This window comes from Pollicipes pollicipes, unplaced genomic scaffold, assembly GCF_011947565.3.
Source record: "Pollicipes pollicipes isolate AB1234 unplaced genomic scaffold, Ppol_2.1 Scaffold_4002;HRSCAF=4701_pilon_pilon_pilon, whole genome shotgun sequence".
NCBI lineage: Eukaryota > Metazoa > Arthropoda > Thecostraca > Pollicipedomorpha > Pollicipedidae > Pollicipes > Pollicipes pollicipes.
The window spans coordinates 8,166,491-8,193,489 of record NW_023596420.1 but is presented as its reverse complement, the minus strand read 5'-3'; the positions used below and the strand labels follow the sequence as shown (position 1 = coordinate 8,193,489).

The following is a 26,999-nucleotide window of genomic DNA, read 5'->3' as shown; positions in this document are numbered from 1 at the left end:
CTATTTTTCTGGCGCGTGGACGTGGTGGGGAGCGTGTCGCGCCCGTGTCGTCGGTGTCGACCTCCGCATCGGAGGTGTCATCGGTGCTCGTCCGCATCAGGGTGTCGTTGGTGTCATTATCTTCATCGGAGATGTCGGGCCGCGTCGGTCACTAGGTGTCATTGTCTCTCTCCCTGCGGCGATTCTGCGCATCAATCCGCGGTGTTGGCCGCATGAGCGCGCCGTGTGACCCGGACGACGCGTCAACAAAACTGGCGGGCTGTGGGGGCGCGTCCGTCGGCTGGCCGGGCCGGGCGACCGCGCCGGGCCCCTCTGTCGGTGCTGACCGCGCAGGGACCCCTGAGGCGCGCCGCTGCCCGGGGACCGGGCGCTGTCGCCTGCGCAGGCTGTGCAATACCGGCGCCCGCCGACGGAGCGGGCAGCCGGGCGCGATCCCCGCTCCCGCCGGTCCGCCGCGCCGCCGATCGCTGCGTGCGTGACGGTCCCGTCTCTTCCGCTGGTGTTCTCAGACGCTCTGTTGGCTGTTGGGAGCGAGCACAAATGCCATATCCGTTGTTACCTATTCCGCTGTGGGATATTTTATCGCTGTCGCGCGAGTGCGCGTGCCGGCGTCCGGGCGCGGACCACGTTTTGCTCGGACGCGACGTGTTGGCCGCGGCGGAGCGTTCATCCTCCTGCCGGCCAGGGTGGGGCCGGGCCGGGCTGGGTCAGGGGACTGCGGTAGTGTCCGCTGTCGCTCCGCCGTCGTCCAGCCGTCGGAGTCTGCGTGGGGTGCTCTTGCGAACGTCTGTGTGATGTGACCGACCCTGCGGGACCCGACCCTTCCCGGGACCTGTCTCCTGGTTTTCTGGCGAGCTCGCCTGCGGCGGTGGGATGCGCGGGCTGGACGGTAGTGCTGCGCGACGCCCCGTGGGATGCGATGGTGGGCCGCGGTCGGCACAGCTGCGCGCCGCGCCTGATCTGACCTGACCTGACCTGAGCCGGGCCGGGCTTTGAACTCCCTGCCGTGGGAGAAGCGTCCACCGGGGCGGGGCGGGACGCAGCCGGCCGCGTGCCGGCCTCAGCAGACCCGCCCCACCACCGGGGCCGGGCGGGACGCGGGCGGCCGCGTGCCGGCCTCAGCAGACCCGCCCCACCACCGGGGCGGGGCGGGACGCAGCCGGCCGCGTGCCGGTCTCAGCAGACGCGCCCCACCACCGGGGCGGCGCGTGGGACGCGCCGCCGCACGGTGTGGCGGAGCTGGTAACTGGCCGGCTCGTGTGGTGTGAGCGGCGCGCCGGGTCGGGACTTCTCAGTGATACGTGGGAGGATGCAGGTGCAAGGTGAGCACGTGAGAGCGTTTGCTCGGCTGTTTTTGTGGAGAGCTTATTGGGTGCAACGCCACTCATTGGACATTTTGGCTCCAATTTGAATGTTACCTCGCCGTTCCTGTATAAGAATATATTATTTAGTCTGGACGAACCCTTTTCACGAATGCCGAAGAGATCTTACAGCGGTTTCAGCCTGATTATCTGCACGGAGAGGCGGCGTCGGCACCGGGAGCGTTGCTATCCGCCACGTGACATTGACTCTTGCGTGAGTGACGCAAAATGTACGTCAGTTGTTACCTGGGAGACTCGTCATTCATGGATTACACGGACCCTTGTCCGTGTTAAGCTTTTCTGCACGGTAAGGTTATTTAACTTTTCCTCTGATGAGGGAAAGAGGGAGTGGATGCAAGCCCAATGGCATCGGTTTTTTAGGATACCGCTTCGGCATGTTGTGCAGCATCGTCCGAATTCTCAGTAGCCTACGGCCCTCCATTGCGTGCATTTAGTCACCAAGGGCGTGTAACTAGGTTGGTTTCGGAGCTGTGACTATTTGTTTAGGAGCGCTGCACGACGATCTACAGCCCAGGAGGGAGGGCGGGCGGCAGCCGACAATGCCGCGGATTGTACGCGGCATCGTCGGCCGACGTTTTTATATTAATGGCCCCATATATCATAAATGTATGCTCAAAGCACAAAAACATGTGCCCTTAGACTCAGAACTGAACATTGAACACTTCTGTTTGTGTTTTGTATCGCCTCAAGTCATGATCTCGTAGGACTGATGTAAGGCCGAAAAGCATGATTTTCTTCCAAATTGGACGTCTGACCTGCCTTTATGAAGTCAATTATTGACTTCATAAAGGCAGGTACCGATCGCGAGATGTCATTGAGGCCAACCCGCCGATGTTTTCTGCCAGGCTCTATATTAGTTTGGAAACGCCAGAGATGTCGCCCCCCCCCCCCCCAATCAGTCGCCCCTATTACGAAAAACGGTGGGTCAGCGCTGATGTACCGATGCTAGCCAATCTGACGTCCCCTGTGAGTGGTAATCCTCAACTTAGCGGAGCTGGAGCTGCAAGATACTTTTAACCCAACGTCAATCATAGACATTTAGTGCCGTATCATAGACATTTAGTACAACGGCTAATAGCAACAGCTTCCGTAGTACCCTGGTTATCGGTTACATACCGGTATAAGAAATGCGTCTTTCGAAATGCGTCTCAGCGTCCTTGAGCGTCTGGGCCTGTGCAAAACTTGATCCCCCTGCACGTCCGAGAAGCTTCTCATCGTTAAATGTCAACACCTGCCCGTCGTCACGCGCACTGTGACCGACACCAGTGTCGCATGGGCGCGAACGGATGCCGGGTCGTTAAGCCACCACGAACGTTGAAACCGTCGTTTGTGGAGCCGACTGACCCGTTCAGTGCACCTTTCGTGGCAATCCGCGCAATCGTTTGCGTTTGCTGCTGCTGGCTCCACTGCGCGAAGAAGTGACGCGTCGGCGCCTGCAGCGCCATTAGCAGCGACGCAATCTTAACTCGCGTCCCAGCTGTGTGAGATGGGTCTCATTTAACATGCTTGAGCTGTTCAGCATTTATGGTTTACTCGGACCCAATGCTCGTTAAGCAGTTCCACGTCTCCGGACATAAGATACATGTGAACTTAATCTTAGTGAACCGGCCGTCTCCTGCAAGAAGCGATGCTAAATTCATCGTTCCTGGGACCTCGTCACAGGAACGTCGTGATGCCTCCGATTAACACCTGCACTTGAACGGAACGTCGTGATGTCCCCGACGGCTTCCCCTTCGCTCAACCGGTTTCGCCTTCACATTCAAAGTGTCTTTTTCCTATATCTTTTTTTAGAACTTTTTCGTCTTAGATCGCCACAAAGGTGAGCATGTCACGTGTGCAAATTTCGGTTTCGTTTGTGCAGCCGTCCGTGCCGTTTTCAGAGGTATGCTTGGAATTAGCAAAACAGCTTATGAATTACCGAAGGAATGAATAAAATGAATTGGCGAATGAGTGTTGTGAAATGATTATATGATTGAATTGCGAATCAGTTGAATGGATAATTTTGGAAGAGATCACGTCCGATTTGCAATCGTCACGTTTAGTAATATGACACATCGTGTGCTTTCATGTTAACAGTATGCTGGCCTTTCCTCTTTGTCGTCTCTCCTCTTTTGATTTTCGTGCGCGGCGTGCGTAATTTGATAAAGACAATCGACATGACTGCCCTGGCGTGCCGAAAACAGTGTTATTTCGCGCCGCTCGTCCGCCACGGTCCGCCACGGCTCGGCCGCAGGACGCTTTTTGCCAGCCTTTGGCGGCGGCAGCGGCGGACTTCGGCTGGTGCGACCCCTCGGCCCAACGGTTCGGCTCCATCAGCGCGAGGTGTGACCCCATGACGGAAGACGGCTCGTCTAGACGATATCGCCGCCTAAAGCTGGGCACTTGGATGGCGCGAGATTTCCTCGCTTTGGTCCTCATCGGCGGTTACTGCGATCGCAGATCCGGCCGGCGGGCCGATGGATCCAAACTGCTGATGTGCGTTGCGGACCACGGGGTCACGAGCTGGATGGCGAGCAGATCACGGGCTGATGGGCTGCTGTCCCAGGCACAGCTAGCCGTTACACATAGCCGGTAGCCGGTTCCATGGAGCGTTGACATACGCATCAAGTTTGTGCAAGATTATATTCCAAAACGTCACCAGGATGACGCCGGCGCATTGCCTCTGGGCTGCAACCTGGAAGGCTGGTAAGGGATTGTTTATTGAATACATTCGCAAGATATAATCCCCGTTGAAAGCCATGCATAGCCCCAGGCTCTGACCACGGTCGTCGTTTAATTCACTGGGGAGCGCTCTGTGCAACTCGATGCAGTCGTAACTCCAACACAACAACACCAGTGTGACAGCAGCGGCCGCACGCGGCGGCGGCGCTGGCCATCGGCTCGCCGGAAGAGACTGCAGGGCTGGCCGGGAACTGCGCGGCTCGGCAGCGACCGCTTCACGCACGGCTAGGGTGGAGGCCACGTGTGCGGCCATGGTACAGAGTGAGCTAACTAGCTAAGCGCTGTCGGGGCGGGACGGACCGCCTAGGCGGACCAGGCGGGCAGGGAATCATCAGCGGGTGCGGAGAGCGAGCGGGTCAACAGACGGCAGCAGTCACCTCTCGGTCTACATTCACATGACCTGACCTGCCTGCTAGAGCGAATTTGACCGTCGCTTTGCCCTCCTCATTGCTTGTCGCTTGTCGTCCGTCTGAGCGCCGGAACAAGCGACTCACGATCACCCGGACAGACCCTGGAAGGACACTCTAGCGCGCAACACGGATCTGAATGCAGCTCTTGCAACGAGCGCGGTTGTAACACTGACGACAGGCGTCTCGTGCTTCGCCGTACAGGCACGGGACGTTCTGCACGTCGTCTGGACGCGGCTTGTCAAACAACAGCGTAGCTGCAAACCGACGGGCGACACGCGACACGCTGACCATTCGCCGGTGTGCACAGCCTATCCCCCCCCCCCCCCCCTGCACGACCCTCCTCCCCGCGCTACACGGACCGTCTTCCCCGCGCTACACCGACGTCTCGCTATTGAGCCGTAGCACGAACTTGTTGCTCTTGGGGTCGATGATCTCCTCGGCGAGGCTGAAGTGCGGCAGCTGGAGCACGGAGCACAGGAGCGACACGTCGTGCCGTCGCAGCTGGAACACCACGCCCTCGGCGGCCCGCGCGGTACGCCGACGCGACGCTCACGAGCGTCCAGTTCTGCTCGCCCGCGCCGCCGCTGGGCAGCGCTGGCGCCGCCGCCAGGTAGCGCTCGAGGAAGGCGCGCGGCGACATGTCGTGCGCCAGACACTGCGCCAGGTGCGCCAGGACGGCCTCGACGCTGGGGCGCGGCTGCTGGCGCGTGGCGCGCAGATACCGCTGCAGGGAGCGCGCGATGGTGGGGAAGATGGCCTGCGCCGCCTCGTACGGCTCCATCGGCGCGGCCGGGCCTGGCGGCGGACGCAGGGAGGGACACGTTGGCACTAGCAAGGAACGGCAGTCATCGTCCATCAGTCTCCCATTCTTTCGTGACTGACACGTGACCTTTGTAGTGCATTGCGGCACGCGGCGAACTGATCTATGTAGTCGACATGGTCTGCATGGGCACGACGGTGGCCCAGGTCATGTCAACCGGCTGACGCAAGACCAGTGGGCGGGCGTGCATGGCCTCGCGCTCCCGACCGGACGTCGCGCCAAACCCGCCGAGTAAGCGTGACATCTGAGTCACAGCTGGAGAGGACAGACCGTGGACAAACGGACAGACCATGCGGGTAAACCTCCTCGACATGGGCAAGGCACGTCCTGTCCCACCTTGTCCGTCCTTGAGCCGTGTGATGTGCGTGAAGGCCTCCTCGGCGGCCGTCATCAGACGAGCGCGTCGCCGCCGCACGCGGCGCTCCTGCTCGTGCTGTTCGCGGTAGCGCTCGTTATGAGAACCCTCCCGGCGCCGGCTGCTGGGAGTGTCCTGAGGCGGGGTCTGGAATGGCGCACAGGTCGGGTCAGGTGTGGACCGGAGCGAAGGGCCGTCGGCCGGGCACTGGCAGAAGCAACTACACAGTCGGATGATGTTTACCCGTGCAGAAACGCTATAGGGATAGTCGCTGACTGAAGCATGAAGTAGCAACCAGTCTCCCTTCAACAAGTATTGACAATGATGCCAGTATCCACCAAAATGCAAGTAGCGCTCTATACACAATTTTTCTATCCGTCCAGTAAATAAACGCCGGGAATGCGGCACGCCAAGAGCCAGCAAACACCGAACAAAAGGGTTGAGCCTGTTGAGAAGAACGACCGGTTTTTCCGGCCGATGATCACTGAGGGCGCTCTGCCGGCGGCCGGCGGTGACGCAGCGCGATCTTCCGTTCTGCATACCAGAACTGACTCATTCCTACGCGGAGGACAAGTCCAGCTCGGCACGCAGGCCGTCCCATTCGGGGTCATAATGTATGCCTCGTCGCTGCCGGGCACGGCGAGAAACGCTGGAATTGCGTCACAGGGACGGGTCGCAGGCTCGCATGCCTCGCTCCTGCCAACACGCTGGGCTCTGGCGGAAACGCGGCAATGGCCCCGCGGGTATCGCCAGCAGAGCACAGCCGAAGGCTGGCATCGCAGGCATTCAGGTGTGTATCGGCCCGATGTGTGGAGAGGAACAGGCGACCAGGCCAGGTGTCTGAGGCCCCTCAAGCACTCACTGCGGGCTGCGTGTGCAGTAGGAACATAGACATATTCGTACTCAACAAGCTATATCACATACATTACGTATATCATGATCAGTTACATCACATATGTCGGGTATATCATGCTCAATGGTATCACGTAGATCATACATAACATGTTAATTTATGTCGTATATGCACACTCTTCGTGATCACTGGCATCACATTGCACGTAGTTTATATTACACCATTCTTAACATACAATATGTAATTATCCACATGCTGTGCTTCCCAGACACGTGTCCACCACAATGGCGTCCACGCACAGCGTTCACATGTTCGGATAATGTAGCGCGCCGCGGCCGGCGGCACGTTGGGTGTCCGCCGCCACGAGGGGCGGTGACCGCTGGTCACGTGCTCCCCACCGCGGACCGCACTCCAGGCCACGTGACCGCGGGCCGTCGCGGCGGCTCCTCCACAGCCGTCCCGGCGACGCGGGCTGTCGCGGCGGCTCCTCCACAGCCGTCCCGGCGGCGCGGGCTGTCGCGGTGGCTCCTCCACAGCCGTCCCGGCGGCGCAGGCCGTCGGCTCGCGGCGAGCAGCTGCGGTCACCGAGCGGAACCGCGCTCGCACGGGTACCCACCAGGCGCACGCTAAGCAGGGAAGTGGTCGTTGCGGACGGAGCAAGCAGGCCGCTAAGTGGACACTCGGTGGTAGTTATGGAGCATCTGTGAGATGGCTGGCGACCATAGCAATCGGACGGGCACGTCACCCCGCCATATGCGCAGCGAGTGGCCGCCATGCCTCGCAGCTCTGGCGCAGAGAACTACGGTGGACACATTGGACACCCCTCAAGCCAACCAGGCCTGACGCAGCGAACGTGCCGTCAAACAGCATCGCACTGTCGAGTGTGAGAAACTGGACTTGACACAGGCACAGCGGCATTCAGCAGCCTAAACTAAACTAAACTAAACAGCAGACAGTGCACACTCGTGACCAGCAACTTGGCGAGGACAAATCGGCTAAGGCACCTAACGAATTCGCGCTAACACACCATTCAACTATGCGCATTGAATTAGACCCGACACATTGCACATCCGTACACAGCATGCTAGAGCCATCACACCATGATCGTTACACAGAGAGTCAAGTCACATGGCGGGGCGGGGGGGGGGGGGGACCGGGGTTGTACAGCGAGCGGGAACTGACAAACGAGAACCAATGCATCACAGAGCCGGGTGTAGTGGTCACGAGCGTCTCCCAAACAAGAATCGCTTGTGTTTTCCACATGTCCGGGAGATTTCATATATGCCATAATTCATGCTTGCAGTAGTAATCGCCCGACGGATCCACCACTGGCGAACTATTTCGACCCACGTTTTGATCCGTTGCCTTCGGTATGCATTATTCCCGCCCCTCATTCGAAGACCGCTTCCTTGCTTGACAACAGAACATGACCCATTATCACACTACCTTTGACGGAGAGCGTTATCGAACTGATGAGGATTTATGCTATGGAGCATTATCAAGGCTGCACTCGTGTTGTCTGTACATCTACCTGTCATCCGCGAAGCGATTTGTGCTGTACACGGGGATAGGAAATGAGGACACATACACACGCAGATGCACGGATTAATAGGTCAGGCTTAGCTATTTAGAAGAGCCGACATATCACATAGCTGCACCTGTTTGTGTTAAACAAGGGCCGCCGCACGACCGTAACCATATACAGCAGGCATTAGCCGACAAACTATATAGTCGTATACTGCGAACCAGAGTTGACCAGTCGCATTGTATGCACCCGGTGGTTGAAGACATACAGATATATGTCGTGAATCGGAGTCGACCAGTCGCGTCGTATGCGCTCGGTGGTTGAAGACACATCATACAGTTATATGTCGTGAATCGGAGTCGACCAGTCGCGTCGTATGCGCCCGGTGGTTGAAGACACGTCATACAGTTATATGCCGTGAATCGGAGTCGACCAATCGCGTAGTATGCACCCAGTGGTTGAAGACACATCATACAGTTATATGCCGTGGACCGGAGTCGACCAATCGCTTCGTATACACCCGGTAGTTGAAGACACGTCATACAGTTATATGCCTTCAATGGGAGTCGACCAATCGCGTAGTATGCAAGCGGTGGACGAGAGCTGACGCATCATGCGGTTGGATTAAGCAAATCATGGCCATCACGTTACTCAGCAGAATGCAGGAAACTAGAACCGCCGCGCGTCCAGGAAACCAAACGTGCTCGGTTTGATTCCCCGCAGTGTCCGCGTTTCTGGCCAGGTGAGAGCCCATAGCCATATAGTCTCAGCATCTGAGTGTGTCGTAAAGCACCAATGGCAACAACAAACTAGAGCCGACGCGTCACGCAATTGTATGCTGCAACCTAGACAATAGACATCGTACGTCCGCTCGCAGCAAATTGGAGGAGACACATTGCACAGTTGCATGCAGCGGCCTTGTACAGAACATCGCACGACCGCCCGCGCAGAGGGACAGCGTAGAAGTGCCATGACCGTGCCCTGTAGACATGTGGGTGCCTAGGTAATGTCTCGTGTATTTAAATTAATGATGCGCACATAAGTGCGATTGAAAAAGGACACCAAATCTCAAATATTAAAGCAGCGAATTTCCAAAATCGGAGAGCTCACAAACTGTTTAACGACACCAACTCAGTTTTCCGAAACCCCAATCAAATAAAGTAAAGCAAAGCTATCATCTGGAGCCTGACGCAGGAAGCCATTTGCATGTGCGCAGCGCTGGGGACGTTGTATGCGATGAACTGGTTGGAAGTGGGATGTCTGAGACACACTCTAAGTGAACAATAAACGTCAAATGACCCGGGTTTGTGTCGTAAAAATCGCATTACGAAAATGCATGGGTGGAAGATGCTTAAACACTGTTGTCAAGTCAGCGATTAGGGGTAATCGCCGCTAAAGCAATCCATAGAATTCCATAATGACCCCAAATGAGCCATCCGCAGGGCCCGGGGTCGTGATGAACGGCCGCCCGAGCGTTGCAGCGACCCCGGCGCGCGTCTCCCTCCGGCGGCCAGCTGCCCTGCGCAGGAGGGAAGCCAGCACGCGCCGGCTGGGGGCGGCGGGGCGCGCTCAGTACGGGGCGGCCACAGTCACAGCAGGCCAGCGAACGAGCATAGGAGGAATCGTGGTTCTGAAGCATCGGACCGTGATTGATGCGTGTGGCACCGTACGGCAAAGTGACACAGGACACCTCTCCTTCTGATCCATTCTGTCTGTAGCCCCACCGCTGCCCTCGGTAACGTATGGTCTCCGAGGCCAGCGTGACAGGATGGAGCAGCTCGGTCCTACAGCAGCCTCACCTGCACGGCTGAGCCGGCCGCCGAACCGTCCACGTCATAGTACTTGTAATGCGTGACGCTGCCCTTGCGGGACGACCCGCCCGGCAGCCGCTCCAGCTGCGGGGTGCACTCTGGGAAGTCGGCCTGGTACCGCTCCAGCACGTGCGCAGCCGCCTGCTGGATGCTCAGCCGGCCCGAGCGCGTACAGCCGCGACTGGCCGTCGGGGCTGCGCACCACGCGCACGGCGTAGCGAGGCTGCGCGTGCCGCAGTTCCAGCAGCAGCACCGCCAGGTAGTGTACCCAGAGCAGCGCATCCACCAGCCCACCGGCCAGCAGAAGTACAGTGTAGTAGCGGATCTCCGTTCGCTCACTCAGCACGCGCACGATGAAGAAGACCCAGAAGCCGGCGGTGAAGAGGAACGCCAGCACGAGCGTGGCGACGCGGAAGGTGAAGACGCGCGGCAGGCTGGCGCGCGGCCGCCGCAGGAAAAGCGCCCACGAGCCGGCCAGCAGGATGGCCAGCCGGAAGGCGAGGGAGACGAGCGTGCCGTCGCACTCGGCGCCGCACTGCAGCTGCTCCGGCGTCAGCTCCAGCAGCTGCGTCCGCGGCAGGATCACCAGCACCACGGGCGAGAGCACGGCGAAGAGCGCCACGCCGGCGGCGGCGGCCGCAGCCAGCCGGCGTCGCCGCCGCAGACCGGGGGAGGGCGCGTCGGCCGCCGCGGCAACGCCCAGGTCCGGCAGCGAGGTGGACACGTCCGAGGCGGTGCCGCTGGCGGTGCCGGCCGGCCTGCCGTCGCCCCAGCTGTCCTGTGGCATGATCTGCACCTCCAGCACGTCCCGCGGCGGCGGCGACGGTGGCAGCCCGGTCGACGCGGCCATTGCGGTGGAGACTGAAGAGGCGGCTGCTTCGAAGGGCTCGTCCAGTCGGGTCCTGTGCGAACGGAGGGCTGGGTCACGTAGGTGCGACACCAACGTGTGAATACGACGCAGCATGTGAATTTGGCAATTCCTTAACTACCCTGTTGTTACAGATCTCATCACCATTGTGCCATGCGACCAGGGCGGCGCGAAGCTATAGCTAGAATGACCGCTGTACCCAAGAAGCAATACAAAGGAGTGCCGAGCATGCCATCGTGTAATCGTGGCCCATAAAAGCTGGGAAAATGCGCGAAGTCATTCACCCCGTCATTCCCGGGTATACGGAGGTCACGTGAATTCTCACAATACGTCATAAGGTGTGATGCACAGCTTCGGCTATAGCAAGGGTGCTGTGAACAGTCCGTCCGCCTATGGCATGTTATGATAAGGCGAGTGTTAACTCAGAGGAGGCGCACCGGCGCTCTACCAGAAACGCTTCCCTGCGCGGTATGCGTTAAGAAGCTGGAGATCCTTCATTGTATCTGATCTTGACGAGTTTGACAGAACAATGTTGTAGTCAGGAACCCCACGCTGGTTGCAAGAGAATAGATTGCACAACCCGCGCTCTCCACAAAAAAGCCACCTGCAAACGTGGGCGTGCGGGGAGGAGATTCCGAAATCCAAAAGTCGATATCGGCCGCGCGCGGGCACCAGTCAGGATGAGTGGGCACCGGCTTAGACCCGGCAAACTCTGCCTCATATCGGTGCTGTTACTAGGTTTCAGTGTACACGATAGACATGATCAGCCACTGGCAAGGTGCCGGCTTTGGAACTGCATGCATCACTGCACAACCGCCTGTCAGTGTACAAGGCTTCAGCGTCGGCTGCCGGGCCTGTGGTCCCAAAATCCTGCACCTCTAACGAGGACCCCCACGGCGGGCGCGACCCACCGGTGCGTATGGCGAGTGCGCCGGTGGGAGGCGCGGTGGGACGGTTTGGCGTCGGCCCGGCTCGGCTCCGGCTCCGAGGAGGCGCCGTAGCGGGCGGAGCCGCGCGTGGGCTCCATCCGGCTCCGGGCGCCGCTCTCAGCGTGCAGAATGCCCAGCATTCAGACGGCGCTCGCCGCCGCCTGCCGCAGACGAAGGGGGGGTCAGTCGGACCGGGCGTGTCACGTGCGCCGGACACGTTCACGAGCGGCGGACATAGAATATCAACTAGACACAACACTCGTCTATCAGAGGCCAATCCGGGTTTTCAATGTTATTTGTGCAAGACATCGCCTACACATACCTTCCAGTGCAAATGATCTCACAATTTAAACACAACAGCACACAATACTTGCAAGCATTTTTCATAAACTGCCCGACATCACGAAAGGCAGAGACGCATAACATAATACATGCGTCCGCCAGCAACACTAAAAACGCACAGGAATTCACATTTGGCGGTCGCTGTTGGACCAGCGGTTGGACCGGCATGCGACATTAGGCGACCGAGTTGATTACAAACCGAGTCAGTTGTCTCAGAAGAAGGTCTGTTGTCAGTACATGGATCATATCAAAACCCGGTTGAAACAAACCAAAAGGATTTAGGAAATTGTCCAAATGTGTTCTGTTGGTGGATTTGACACGTTCACCTTTCATCGGAATTCGGCACCCAAGGGGGTTCGCTGTCCAGCAGATGACCACACGTTGACCCAGCGAGAGGCCGGGGGAGCTCCACCAATGAGCTCCCTTGAGAGCTCCTGAGCGGTCAGGTGAGGTCACGAGGTCAGCTCTGATTTCATTGGTCCCGCAGTGTTTGGCTCATCGGCGATGTGGTGGCCCCGTGTGCGGACCCACTGCCAACGGCCCGCGCCTAGCATAAGCAGGCCGTTTCTTTACAAACGGCCACGCGGACACCATTGCACGAAGCACTGGCGTCTAGGGGGCGGGACACTGTGAGATTCGGACCCGGTTCGTTTTGTGAGCAAGCGGCCCGAGCGAGAGGCACGGCATCACCCTCGATCTAGATTGCGCGCGTCACCGCTACACGCGTCCCCGCAACGTGCCCACGGCGGCGGCCGACCACAGCGGCACTTGCAGGGCCCGCCATAACCTGCTCATCCGTGACGGGCCAGCCTCGTGACGCTGGCCTCGTCGCTACAGTGCGTACGCGTGACCAGTGCGGAGCGCTGGCGGCGTGCGCTACCCGGGGCCGTCCGCAGTGGGTCGGCATGCTCGTCGGCCCGTGTACCGCCGGTGGGTGGAGCGCCGCCTTGTCGGCGATGGTTTGCGTCTGGCACGCCTGCGCCACAGTGGTCACGATGAGCACCGCTCTGGCCTGCGCTGGGTCATCATGGGGCTGCTTATCCGACGCGCAACGCTCTTGCGCTCATTCGCAAATCACACCGAGAATGGGCCGGCAGTTCCAGCTAACTAGACAGAGAAAGTTGGTATTCGTCGTTTTCAGTGACCGTGACAAAACTATTGCGCAAAAAAACGCATATATTGTGTGCAGATAATAGTCTCAGAGTCCTTGTCTAAGCGTCTGTATTGGTTGCATGGTTCCATCCCTCTCGACTTTAGACAAAGCAGGGTGCATTCGAGACCGGTTTTGGAACATCTGAACATGGATTGCAGCCCGTTCGATTCGATCACCGGGAAGCCCCTGGATCAGAGCGTGTTGGGATCGCCCAGCAGTTTGCGTCCTGCACATTCGCCTAACATGTGCAGGCAGTTTCACGTCTTTATGAGCTCTAGTTGCCGAGCTATGACATCCTTAAAACCCCCACAAATGACAAACTACAAGACGTCTGCGCGTCTGCCCATTGACCAGTACTTTTGTCAGCACCAATGTTCTTCCCCTCCTGCGTTGAACGCTGCCAGTCTTATGCTGCTGTTACGCCGTGTCGTGGTCTGTGCACGGTTTTGACCACTGCGGAGCAGCATTTTCGCAATGAGCAAATTTTACGTCAGGCATGGTAAATGAATGGGGAAGGCCACATTTTATCCACAGTGCAATGTGGTAGGCGGACCTCAGCCTATCACAAACGCTCATGTACTTAAGATATGGAGAATTTAGCTTAATGGCTTCTCTGCTCGAGTTAAAAGAGTTCTGGCTGTTGAAGCAATGCTTGCTCGGCTTTCGACCTCATTCGTAATGCTGGATGACATTCCTCGGCCGGTTTGAAGGACTCACTCGGCCTGCAACCCCGCCCGTATTGAATGATGCTGAGGTTCCTTCACCGATTCGCAAAGATCTTTCTGCGCTCCTGGACTGGGCTAACAGGGTAAAAACATGTTACTAATGTGGACCTCCTGGGCTGTACCACCAGGCTTGCATACAGAGATGCGTGCGTTATCACTCCAGCGGGACGCTTTGATAGAAGCGTCACGGGACGTACCGCTCGCGTCGTTTCTGGACTGCACCGTCCAGCGCACCATCTTCTGCGGGAGGGGCGACGCCGAGTGGTCCAACGTCAGGCACCGACGCGCGTCGAACGGGGAGCCAAGAGGTCATGCTTCCCACCCCCTCTCACCTTTCTTCATGAGTATAGTAATAACCCAAACGATGCTGCACAGGAAGAATTTAGATAACGCAAACGGTCTCCCCTCCCTCCTCCTCCCTCACTTCCTTGGACGCTCCTTTGATATGGACCAAGACCAATGCGTACAAAAAAAAACGAGAAAAAACAGGAAGAAAATATTCAGCCAATGCACGCGAGAACTACGGAAGGCCGTGGTTCACGAAGACCAGCCCCCAGACGTACCATTCCATGGGGTCCCTCAGGCCAGCGAGCATGGCCACTCCCAGAGCCGCACAGATTAGCCGCCTTAGAAGTCGCCAGTGGCCAGCCTGGCCGAATAAAGCAGCTTACGGAGGCGGCGCGGCCCCGGTCTCCGCTGAGCCGCTTCATTTCGACATCAGAGTCGATCCGCCGACCAGCGGGCCGGCACCGCGGGCACTCCACAGCAGAGGCTTTAACCACACGACCAGCGGGCCGGCACCGTGGGCACTCCACAGCAGAGGCTTTAACCACACGACCAGCGGGCCGGCACCGCGGGCACTCCACAGCAGAGGCTTTAAACCACCGACCAGCGGGCCGGCACCGCGCGCACTCCACAGGAGGGGCTTTAACCACTGACCAGCGGGCCGGCACCGCGGGCACTTCACAGCAGAGGCTTTAACCACATGACCATAGAAGGGCAAGTGGAATTGGGAGGCGCCCGGAGTGTGCATGCCTTTGATGGAGATGCTGGGTGGGCGCTGCTCGGCAGCATATTAATCCACTTCTGCTTTGTGAGGTCTGTGCTTAATCCAGTCGGCCTTCAGGAAACCGGGAGGTGCTGTTTGAAACCAATGGGTCGAAATTGTCCCAAACATGATACCGCGAACGATCAGACATGATAGGGGACTATTGTAGTGCCAAAAATGTGAAGCGTGCCTGATCGCTTGAGATCAAGAAGCACATACCTACGACGGTAAAGTAGCGCGTAATGTCGATAAACCCGGGAACCACTAACAAGTCACGTTAACCAGTTCGGGCTTCAAATGTTCTGCATGCATGCATGGCGCACGTGGTATCGCTTCCAACCGTCGAAAGTCAAAGCTTCCCTACATACATCCGCGAAAATTTTGCAATGATTACACTCACAGGCGCACATGAGCAGCTCGGGCATACAGCCCTTTCACACCGCGATTAGTCTTCAGGGGCCACCACGCTGTCACCGTGGCTCCCTTCAAGGGCCACCACGCTGCCACCGCGGCTCCCTTCAGGGGCCACCACGCTGCCACCGCGGCTCCCTTCAGAGGCACCACGCTGCCACCGCGGCTCCCTTCAGGGGCCACCACGCTGCCACCGCGGCTCCCTTCAGGGGCCACCACGCTGCCACCGCGGCTCCCTTCAGGGGCCACCACGCTGCCACCGCGGCTCCCTTCAGGGGCCGCCACGCCTGTCACCGCGGCGCCCGCTCCAAGCCTTTTCCGCCCATTCTAGGTTCACTTCACGCCACGGTTGTCCACTGCCTCTCGTTGTGTTTATTCGTCTTCTGGTCTCATGTTGCCGCGCCTGTTCGCCGTTGGTCGTCGTCGCCGCGCCGAGGCTATCTAAGTTCTCTGGCCGGAAAACCCGCCGCCGTCTGCGCCAGGCGCGCCGGAGCCAGACACGTGCCCAAGTATGACAACAATGACTCCGGGCCGCCTCGCCCGAACTCACGACGTCACCGCGCCGCCGGCAGCCCGATGGCTTACTCACGACTGAGGCGCGTCTGTTGGCTCACAGGGCGCGGGAGATCGGCAGATGTACCTGTCCTGGGAGGCGGCTGGGAAGGCCAGAACAAATGGGACGCTGATGACCATGAGACCAGGGGAGAGCGAGAGCTGTGGAGGGCCCCGCGTCCAACTGCACAGCACAGCTTATAACACCGTATAGCCCCATTTACGGACGGTCACTTGGGGACGAGCGTTGCTAAGCCAATAATGCTGCTATTACCGTCCAGCGCGATCTCAACAACGCCCCATCACGGATGGTGGCTGGCAGCATGACATTACAAAACCCACCCGCTGTCAGCAGATACTTGCCGATGTTTGCAGAGAAGTTATGGCTTCGCCCAACATGCAGCAGTAAAAACGGGGATGTCGGTGGGGATGCTGAGAAATTCAGACGCATCCCACGAAATGCAGACCTGCTTCACATGGCTTGCAGGCGCTTTTCCGGGGATGTTTCCCATCCAAACCACATCCGTGCCAGCCCGTCCGGCTGCTGCGGAAGGGTGCGATGCCGCGGACGCCGTCCATGGCGCACCGCATCCAGGTTAGACTTCCGGGTCCAAACAAGTCGGTCGGGCGTATTTGGAAGGGGAGGGGCATCAGTGGAGCGGCGCCGGTACGGATCGCTGGAACCGGCAAGGGATAATACCATTTGGAGAGTGGAGTGAAGACCGGTCCCTTTAGGCTGCTCCCTCCCGTTCACGCCTTGGGACTGTTGTCTGTTCAGTCCTTCTTGCCCCAGCTCGAAATCTGCTTCGTCTCCTCTTTGCCGGCCTGGCCCGCTCTCGACCTCTCACTTGTTCTGAAGTCGCTAGGTGCATCTCCCCGGTGGGGGTTAGGCCGTTTCCTCTGAGGAGAGGTAAATGGGGGGCAAATGTCCCAGATACGGGTAGCAGCTCCCCTCACTCGATGTGCTCCACCCCTCGCCCCTGCGTCCCGCGCTGCCCCTGGTCAAAGGACGCGCATCGGCGAACCAACATCCGACGCACGTCGGAGTGGGTTAAGGACGCCTCGTGCTGGTCCTGTGCTCCTATCAGGACACCCCGCGCCGGTCCTGGGCTCCTGTCAGGGCGCCTCTCGCTGGTCCTGGACTCCTGTCAGGGCGCCGCGTGCCGGTCCTGGGCTCCTGACACTGCCGTGACTAGATATAACTGGGCGCCGGATGCCGCCAGGCGTCGGCGGCTGGCACGTTGTACTTATCTCGTCAGTAATGAGTCCGAGGATTAATTGCCCGGTCATTAGAATGCCGATGGACAATCGAGCGGGGTCCGGGACCAGCTAAATGCATAGGCGTAAGCATAGAATCCACGAAACGCCGAAGAACGGCATTTTGGTTAATGGGGGAAGGACAAGCAGTTTTCAGAGGAAACGATTACAGATTCAACTGTGGGAGCGCGGGTCACGTGGAAAATGACAGGTACTCTAGATAACAGAATCGGAGATTCTCTTGTGTATATAATTCATTTCGGTTGCGCCTCAATGTGTGCGTGACTAACCGCACCAGCGCTTCAGGTTTGTGGTTTGTATACTAGCCGAAACCACACCTCCCTGCCCTTGCGTGCTATCAAGCCACGTTCTCGGAGCCGAAGCACGCAATCGATGGTGCTCGCTCCAGACGTCACTCAGACAATGTGCAGGGTATTTGTGGTTGTCTTAAAACCAAAGCACGCAGTTGGTCCACTTTGCATTGGATGGCACTGAAGCCAATCATGAGGATAAATAACGTTTCTGCGTATCATCTCACTGCATCGGCAAATAGCAGACGCAGCATTTCCATGAAATCAAAAAACGTGTCGATAACCTTATGCTCACAATGACGAAAGAAGTGTGCCGTCATGTTCGGCATGCAGGCATATTTGTACACGTCACTCCCTCAGTACATATCGTTTCTCCAAAGTTTGGTATATTTTCAAACGCACGTGTCTCGTTCTCACGAGCATCACGTTACCAACACGTTTTTTAGCTGTCCAACAATGCTCAGCTTCACCGTTCACTATTTTCCATCCGGAGTTTACATCGAGTGATAGAAGAACCGGACCGCAGCTGAGAGTGCCGCTGCACCTCACACTGCGCCTCACACTGCACCTGCCATTGCAACTCACACTGCACCTCACACTGCGACTCACACTGTACCTTACAATGCACCTTACAATGCACCTTACAATGCACCTCACACTGCATCTCACACTGCAGCTCACTCCGCATCACACTCTGTACCTCGCACTACACCTTACACTACACCTCACATTGCGTCTCACACTGCAACTCACTCCGCATCACACTCTGTACCTCACATTGCACCTCACACTGCCAATTGTGCCTCGCTTTTAGGGTCGGTGGAAAATGCAGCCAGTGCTTCAGCCCGCAGGCAACTGCTCCAGGTTGCCGGCAGAGCTGTACTTTACCCGCTAGACGCAGGCCTGCACTGCCCGCGGTCGGGTGTAAAACGTACCCAGAGCGTCAGGCCGACACTAATTACCCGTCATTTGCTGGGCGTCAGCGGTGCTGGCCACTCTTTACAAGAGTCCACATGGAGTCACGCCACTGCCGGATCGCCAGGCGGCCAGGACATGCGCAGCTCGATGGCTCGACGCACCGTCCCTAACCACCACCCTCAACAGCCAGAGGCAGGCTGAAAGGGCTGGGAGGGCAGGCTGGTCACGGAGAGAGGCGGCTCCGCAGTGACCTGAGGTGCTCACCGGGCGTGTGCTAGCCCTCGTCTCACCGACGGCGGCTCTGTGACTGGAGTCCGTCCCACCAGATCCGTCTGCTCAGCGAGTGCGATGCTGGTTCGTTTGCCTGAGCCTGGTTTGTGTCGACTAACGCGATACAAGCTAGTTCGCTTGAGCTTGATCTGCGTCGACTGACGCGATGCTAGTTAGCTCGCTTGAGCTCGGTCTGCGTCGGCTGACGCAGCGATCAGGTGCTCGCAGGATGCCTATACTAATATCCCATCATTCACCAAGAGACATGAAAGGAACGGCGCCGCGTGGTTTGTCCTGACCGCTAGCCGGGCTTGTACAGAGCACGGAAGCCACAGGCCCGCCGTCCGAACCGGATGCCGCGATGGCCCCGGGCGCGATTCTCAGGCTGGCGCAGACGATGGTCTCCGGCCACGCAACTGGCCGCTTTATCGACCGTGGAGCAGAGCCCATATTTGGGGCCGTTTGGCCTTGGCTGCAAATGGCGTCAGTAGGATGCTTGATGCTGAAGTTTGGGTCTATTTGGCAGAGATCCCTTTAAAGTACGTCTGCATGCACGCTTTCAACGGGAGAGGTTCACTCTCTTAAACAGGACGACTTTTATTCGAATCGCTGAGCCGTCAGGAGTAATTAAGTACAGTAGCTGCCATAACTCCAATATCTGTACCAAGCGATATGCATAGATAAATGCCTATTTGGAACAGAATGCTTCATTATGCCTTGACAATTCAATTATCGCAACTTGATCCCATTTGAATCGTTGGAAGAGTTGTAATTAGTTTGTCATATAAGAGACCCTTTGCCACCAGGCATGACTGGAAATGGCATGGATGGAGATGGCCCAAAGAGTTTAACACAGACTCGACGGGACCATAGCCACTTGTATCGTGGACGCCAGTCACGTGAATTTTAGATAGTAGGACCGTCACAAAAAGATCCCACTACATGGCAAAACTCGTAACCCCGTCGTGTAAATTTGCATTTCGTTTTATACAACGTGTATGAGGGGACTTACGAGCGCAGATGGTGTTTCATTCAAAATGACCGCCAGGCTAGCTAGCTAGCACGCAGTGACTGCCAGGCTAGCTCTTAGTCACAGCCTGCCGGGCTCTGAGCGGGTTGACAGTAACCTCCAGGCCAGCGCCTGGTCACAGCCTGCTGGGCTCTGAGCGGGGCGACAGTGACCGCCAGGCTAGCTCTCAGTCACTGCCTGCCGGGCTCTGAGCGGGGCGACAGTGACCTCCAGGCCAGCGCCTGGTCACAGCCTGCCGGGCTCTGAGCGGGGCGACAGTGACCTCCAGGCCAGCGCCTGGTCACAGCCTGCTGGGCTCTGAGCGGGGCAACAGTGACCGTCAGGCTAGCTTTCAGTCACAGCCTGCTGGGCTCTGAGCGGGGCAACAGTGACCGCCAGGACAGCGCCCGGTCACAGCCTGCCGGGCTCTGAGCGGGGCGACAGTGACCACCAGGACAGCGCCCGGTCACAGCCTGCCGGGCTCTGAGCGGGGCGACAGTGACCTCCAGGACAGCGCCTGGTCACAACCTGCTGGGCTCTGAGCGGGGCGACAGTGACCGCCAGGACAGCGCCCGGTCACAGCCCGCCTTCGAGGCACGCTTTAGATGCAGAGGCATTCACGGGTGAGGTCTCCTTCGTTCAATTTATCCGTTGCCCATAGGGCTGTGCCCATACCCACTCACTGCGCACCCATACACATACCCACCGGCTGCGCATTCTCAATCGGCTGCACCCATCCGTGACGCACCTCTGGATTTTACATGCATTTTAGTTGTAGACATGGTCATGTTTTGGGAATGCTTGCACCCAGACTAACTGTTTGGCCTTAATACATGCAAAACTAGTATGATGTAGAGCTTATTGGGACTGCAAGAAGTGTTAGCAGGTATATTTGATAGCATTTTTGAAGCATCTACCAGTCAATCAGCAAACGTCTTAACCATATCCATACCCATGCCCGTAATTTCCCGAAACATGCACCGAACCCAACCCGTTACGACTTCCCTATGGGCACACGTGGGTTTACCCAAGCCCTCATGTCCTTCACTCGGACGGCTGGCGCGTGCTAAATCCAGCCCGGCACACTGCGGGCCGTCCAGAAGTTCGTCCCACGCGTTTGTGGCGGCAGCGGCCTGGCCGGCTGCGGCTGCGGCTGCGGCGGGCCTCGGGCGGCGGCGCGAGAGCGTGAGCGGCGGCGGGCGCCGCGCGGGCCCGGCCGGCCAGCTCAACCGCCACCGCAGCGGCGCGGCCTGCGTCGGTGACAGCACAGCTACGATGACGGACCGCAACCGGTGACACGGGCCGCACCGGTGACAGCACAGCTACGATGACGGACCGCACCGGTGACAGCACAGCTATGGTGACGGACCGCACCGGTGACAGCACAGCTACGATGACGGACCGCACCGGTGACAGCACAGCTATGGTGACGGACCGCACCGGTGACAGCACAGCTATGGTGACGGCACAGCTATGATTACGGACCGCGCCGGTGACAGCACACCTATGGTGACGGACCACACCGGTGACAGCACAGCTATGATCACGGACCGTACCGGTGACAGCACAGCTATGATTACGGACCGCACCGGTGACAGCACAGCTATGATGACGGACCGCACCGGTGACAGCACAGCCATGACGACGGACCGCACCGGTGACAGCACAGCTATGATGATGGACCGTGCAGGCTCTACAGGAAGCGCCTTAGCCCTCATGGTGTAGACGCGTTGACTCAAGACGGCAGGGGTGGGAGTGACGCTCGGGGTCTGGTTTTGCTACGCGACCCCACCTGTGCCCTCCCTCGCATAGCTTAGCATCTGTTGGCGCGAAGATGGGCGATACATTAGAGAGACGTCTACATTTGTTTGATGGCGTGCGTTGTTGCAGATCGCAGGCGGCATGTCTTAAATGTCCAGCTCTCCGGACTGAGACTTAACGAAAAGGGAAAGCATAAGCCCCCACAGGTCCCTGCAGTTTCTGTGATTATTATCAATAAGATCGCATTAGAAGGTGAAATGCGCTCTTGCTTGGGACTTACGAGCCTTTGGGGCAATAAGCGGATTGCGTACTGCAGGGCGTGTCTTGAAATGTAAAATTCATGATCGCAGTTTCTCACTATGGTATCATGCTGAGTGCCGCAATGAGCTTTCGGAATTTAAAAAGTTACTTGGGCAAAATCACACTTGAAAACTGCATTCTCGCATTTGATCATTCTTGTAGCACAGTTTTCAACATATTTTGATACAGGGCTTTGCATCCATTCTTTAAGAGTGTTTGATCTCTTGTGCCAGCCAAAACACAGGTGATGCATGGTGATATACATAGATAAAAAACTCAAAATTCCATCGTGGAGCACATTATGAACGCTCGATGACATTATCCATAATATGAACGCAAGATAACATCATAGACAAAAACTGGTTATCCCAAATTAGAATTTACTGACTCACCCTTTTGGGAAGCCAGCTGACGACCGGTCAGGGCAGATCAATATTGAAACAAACTTTGGACTGAAAATGTGCACTGCCTTAACGTACGACTCACCAGGCAGCGGCAGCCTTGGGCCATCATCTTCAAAACCTCAGCATCGTTCCAAGACCTGGAAAGCATCTCAGATGCGTCGAAGATCCTTTGCGAGCCGGGAACTTTTCTGCCCGCGCCCTGGCACGCGGCAAAAGCCCTCGCCGGTCGCGTACTGAGGAGCCGTGACAGCGTCGCTGAAACGGCGCTCGACTCGCGCTCCACGGGTCAGCGGGCGTCGGCCGACGCGTCGGCCGCGGCGGAGCCCGACGCTGGACAGCGGACCACACCACCGCACCTCCTCGAGCCGAGTGTCCGGCCTGCCGGCCGCCCGCGTTGGACGCCGCAGGACGGGCAGCGCCCCTGGCGGTCAATGTGGGAAGCTGGGAGCAGCGGCGTCCAGGGTGTTCTCTCCGTCCGCCGCTGTGCGGATTGCGTCTGGGAAACCAGAGGTACGGGGTTCGATTCCCCGCGGTGCTCGCCCTTCCTGCCAGGGTGAGAGGCAGGCGGCGCCATATAGCCCCAGCAACTGAGTGCGTCGTAAAGCCCCAATGGCACAAGCTGTGCGGAGGAATGGCAACCAATATCCAGGTGGGCTCGCGGTGGTAAACTCAATTTTCTGTTGCGCTATGTGCATGCGGACACTAATGCGCGGTGTGACGCCCGTCCATTGTGCATCAGAGATGTGGCTGGCGCCTGCTGCCTGCTGAGCTGGGCCGATGGCTGCGGGGGCAGGTCAGCGACTGGGCGGACGGTGGCTGCAGGGGCAAGTCGGTGACTAGGCGGACGGCTGCGGGGGCAAGTCGGTGACTGGGCGGACGGCTGCGGGAGCAGCTGGCGACAGCTGGCGGGGATCAGTGAAATTTTCATCACGTGGCAATTACTGTAAACGTCCATCTCAAAGTCATCGTGCTCGCCGCTAATCGATAGACTTAATATCGACCGAACAACTTATGGAGTGTTCACCATTCGGATGAGGCACACTTGTGCTGAATTTCGCAGAGGAAAACATGAACATGTGGCTGGAAATGCGCTCCGTCCCACCATAGACATATATTTTACATACATGTAACACAACTGCATGAAAACGCCTGAGTAAAGTGCCACACATTCTGCCAGCGTAGCGCTGTAGGACGCCGCGGTGGTGCAACAACATCCCGTCAACCTGCTCACCACATCACTCCATCCATTCGTCGAAGTCACACGAACGATGCCACGGTCATACGAGTAGCCCGAAGCTCGAGTCGAACTCCAGACTATTCTGGCTATATGAGACTCGAGTCCAGCGCGACAAACGCATGACAGTTTAAAACAGGCCAGTCACTCCTAGGGGAAGGGGGAGGGCGAGGGGAGGTTGCCACGAGCCGTCTCTTTGCCACAGCTGTGAAGTGATCACCTGATCAGCAGCGTGAGAGCTGACAACGCACGGGCAACCAACATGTTCTCCACATAAACGGCTAGATCAACGCAGCGAGGAGTCTGCAGCGGTTCCAGCTGGCAAGGGCTGCACATGAGACGCAATTTGGCTGTTGGTCTTAGATGCTCAGGATTTAGGCTCTGGACTCATGCTCTGTTCATCAGAGGCTCCGGACAGCTCTTCAATGGCATTGGTGCAAATCCGGCACAGTGGTGAGTCCCCCGCCGCTCAGGTCTCCGTTTTCAGACTCTCTCCAAGAGGGCGTCCCTCGCGCAGGAACGAAAGGTGACTCCACGCGTCGCCGCTGGACGAGAAGCAGTACGGTCTGATCACTCAGAGTCGTCCATCGGCGGCGGAGGGGGTATGTCGTCAGAGGTAGCGTCCGGCTCCGAGTCGTCGTCAGGAGAGGGCGCGCTGCTGTCCTCGGTGAGTGTGTTGCTCTCCTCTGTCGTCATGTCACCGTCCCCGGTGGTGCTGGACGCCTCTGGAAACAGGCCAGGTGGCATGTCACCCTCGGAAATGTTTCTGGGTTATGGACATGTCAGACCAGGGGAACTTTATCAGTAAGAACACTATGATACAATTTTGGATTATTGGGATTTTTAATAATGCAACACGGTAGGATAGCATTATACCAAATTCTAATCTTAAATTTATATGATAGTTTACCATGTTTTTATGTGATCTTACCTTGTATCGCATACTGTATTGTGTCATTTTTTATGTAATCGAATATCCAGCACCAAAAACAAATACATTGACCCGCAGCCGACCACACTAGGTGCCGTCGTCATTGCCGGCACGGCCTTCAGTGGCCTCTCAGCCTCACCTGAGCCCGCCGAGGAGTCGAGCAGCGGCTCCGGCGGTGGGCCGCCGCGTGTGGGCCGCAGCAGCAGGAGCCAGCCTCGCGCCGCCGACAGGTGGCGGCCGGCGGCCAGCGCGCTGGCCTGCGATGTCTGCAGCAGTCGGTACAGCAGCAGCGCCGCCAGCTTCACGCCAAGTGTCCACCAGAGCGGCGCCACCGTCGCGCGGCCCTCAGCCAGCATGGCGGCGGTGACAGCCTGCGCGCAGCCGGCGTCCATGAGCGTGAAGTTCTCGGCTGGGTTGTAGGCGAACGTGACGCGGTTGGCAAACATCTGCCGGCAGAAGGTTGGCGACTCCGGGTCGCAGCAGCTGAAGGGCACCTCGTTGAAGAACAGCTCGCAGCGTTTCCGCGAGGTGGCCTCGGGGTTGTCGAGCTGGGCCACCAGCGCGCGTTGCGCCATCGGCGAGCCGTAGTGAATCAGCTTGTAGTAGGACTCGTTTTCGGCACTGAGCCCCAGCTGCTGTCGCCCGAGCAGGTTCATGTAGTACTTCTGCTTGTAGGTGCTTGGCCGAAGCCAGTCTGTGAGGTACCAGTCGGAGAACCCGGTGGCGCCGCAGCAGCGGAACTCCTGCTGCACCGTGTCGATGTACTCCTTCAGCGCCGGATCGTACAGGTAGTCCCACATGGCGCTGGCGAACGCCGCGCGGTACTGACGTTCCAGGCGGCGGCCGGCCGCGCGCGACTGCTGCTGCTGCGCGCGCGCGATAAGCGCCGCCAGCAGCGCCAGCGTCGCCAGCTCCGCCACCACGTACACGTAGCCGAAGGCGATCGCACGGCGCCGGTAGCGCCGGTTGTGTGAGCGCGACAACACACCAGCCAGCAGGCCGAGCGCGCTGCTGGCGACGGCGGCGCCGCCGGCCGCCGGCTGCGTGGCCAGCGCGGTGTCCGGCGCCGGCAAGGTGACGCCGCCCGGCGCGCGCGCCAGCAGCGGCGCGTGGTCGACGGCTGGGCCGCCGCCGACCAACGATGAGCAGACCAGCAGCAGGCCCAGCTGGCTGCCGGCCAGGCTGAGCAGCACCGTCAGGAAGGCCAGCAGCTGACGCCGGCGCTCCGATAGTGTGATGGACGGCAGGCCCAGGCCGACGCGGTACTCACTGTCGGTCGCCATCGGGTGTGGAGGGGCCGCGGCGTCTCACGACCAACTTAGACGGCACCTGCTCCGCGGCTACTCGCTCGGAATGCTAGTTCGTAAGCTCATTTTAGTAGATTTGATGAACTGTATTCGTCTACGCTCTCTGTCAATGCATAGACACTGGCCTCGTTGGGTGGCTGGCTGTTCTGCCAAGAGCCGCGTAAAATCCTCGTTGAAAAAACTGTCTCGATCATTAGTGATGATTATACCCACTCATGGTCCACCAGCTCTACATATATATCACTCGCTGGTACAACCAGGATGATATGATATTGCATGAGCTGTCAAAAATATATAACGTGAGTTGCATTTTCGCTTTCCTGTTGATTTTTCATCGTCCGTTTTGAGCTTTCAGACATTCCACGTGCATAACGTCGTGTTGGGCTCGATGTTCTAATAACACCGAAAATTTTGACACATGTTAAGGCCACTAGGACAAAGTAAATATGGTGCATACGGTGTTTCGATTTGTAGTCCTTGCCGTTATGCACCCGTGTAATAAAGGTCGCTTTTACGGTTACATCCGGAAAAGTGAATGCCCATCTTATTAACCTCCACGTACCCGTCATGCGATCAAATATTGGCCCACGTCGCAGACTTCAGACTGTTACCTCACGTAACGACCATGCACGAATGACCTGTCACGCAGACTGTCCCCCCCCCCCCCCCACCCCAAGGACAATAGAATGTACAGTGGTTGGATACGAAACCCGCTCTCAGGAAATGAGCAACCTATGTTCAAATTGGCCGAATGTTCGACGATGCGGGTGCCGATCAGAGCGCCAGTGACCACGCCGCCCGTCATCGAAGTTTGGGAAGTTTTCTCATGCGCCGGTCGCCGCCGCCAACCCCGGCCGCCGGACCCCGCTCGTCACACCCAGCAGCCGCCGCGCTGCCCACACACGATTGGCTCAAGTAGATGCGATTGATATCGACCGTCGATCGCAGCTGGCACCGGCATCGTCCCCTGGTGCGTCACCGTCGACAGGACCACGGGCCGCTGGTGAGGCCGGCAGCCACCTCTACCCGACCACGGATCACGCTCGCCATGCTGAAGACCACCGCACCGCCCAAGTCCCCAACCGACACCATTGGCTGAGTGTCGCCGACTGGTATTGATTGGGGATCGCAGCTGGGAAGGCGAGGCAGCCACTTGCAGTCGGGAGCTGTACTGGGCTCCGCCATGATTCGGTCCTTGGGTTCGAATTGCCCATTACAATCATGACTCGCTGCGGCATCCCCACTCTCGGCCGCCGGTCCGGTCAGGAAGCTCCATCGCCGTTGAAACGTGGAAGCCTGCGCCCAGACCAGCTCGTGTTGGGTGCCCGGTGTATGCAATCATTAATGCCGTTTTCCCCCTTTGAGCTCGCTGGTTTCACCCGTTTGAGCTTG

General features: G+C 58.2%; 1 protein-coding gene across 1 annotated transcript; it reads right to left on the bottom strand.

Moving 5' to 3' along the window:
* Positions 1-4,885: 4,885 nt before the first annotated feature.
* Positions 4,886-10,159, bottom strand: LOC119093487 (vang-like protein 2). The gene is made up of 4 exons (XM_037216447.1): positions 9,866-10,159; positions 5,670-5,835; positions 5,067-5,308; positions 4,886-5,029 (listed from the first exon to the last, which is right to left on the bottom strand). Exons 1-4 carry the CDS (start codon positions 10,157-10,159, stop codon positions 4,886-4,888), a joined length of 846 nt encoding a protein of 281 aa, XP_037072342.1.
* Between the last annotated feature and the right edge of the window lie 16,840 nt (positions 10,160-26,999).

Excerpts from the sequence above, each read along its gene's own strand:
- LOC119093487 (XM_037216447.1), bottom strand. The coding sequence starts at position 10,159 with ATGCGCTGCTCTGGGTACACTACCTGGCGGTGCTGCTGCTGGAACTGC. Across the intron at positions 5,836-9,865 it reads CGGCCGGCTCAGCCGTGCAG|ACCCCGCCTCAGGACACTCC; the intron begins GTGAGGCTGCTG and ends GCGCCATTCCAG. Across the intron at positions 5,030-5,066 it reads GCGAGCAGAACTGGACGCTC|GGCGTGGTGTTCCAGCTGCG; the intron begins GTGAGCGTCGCG and ends CGGGCCGCCGAG.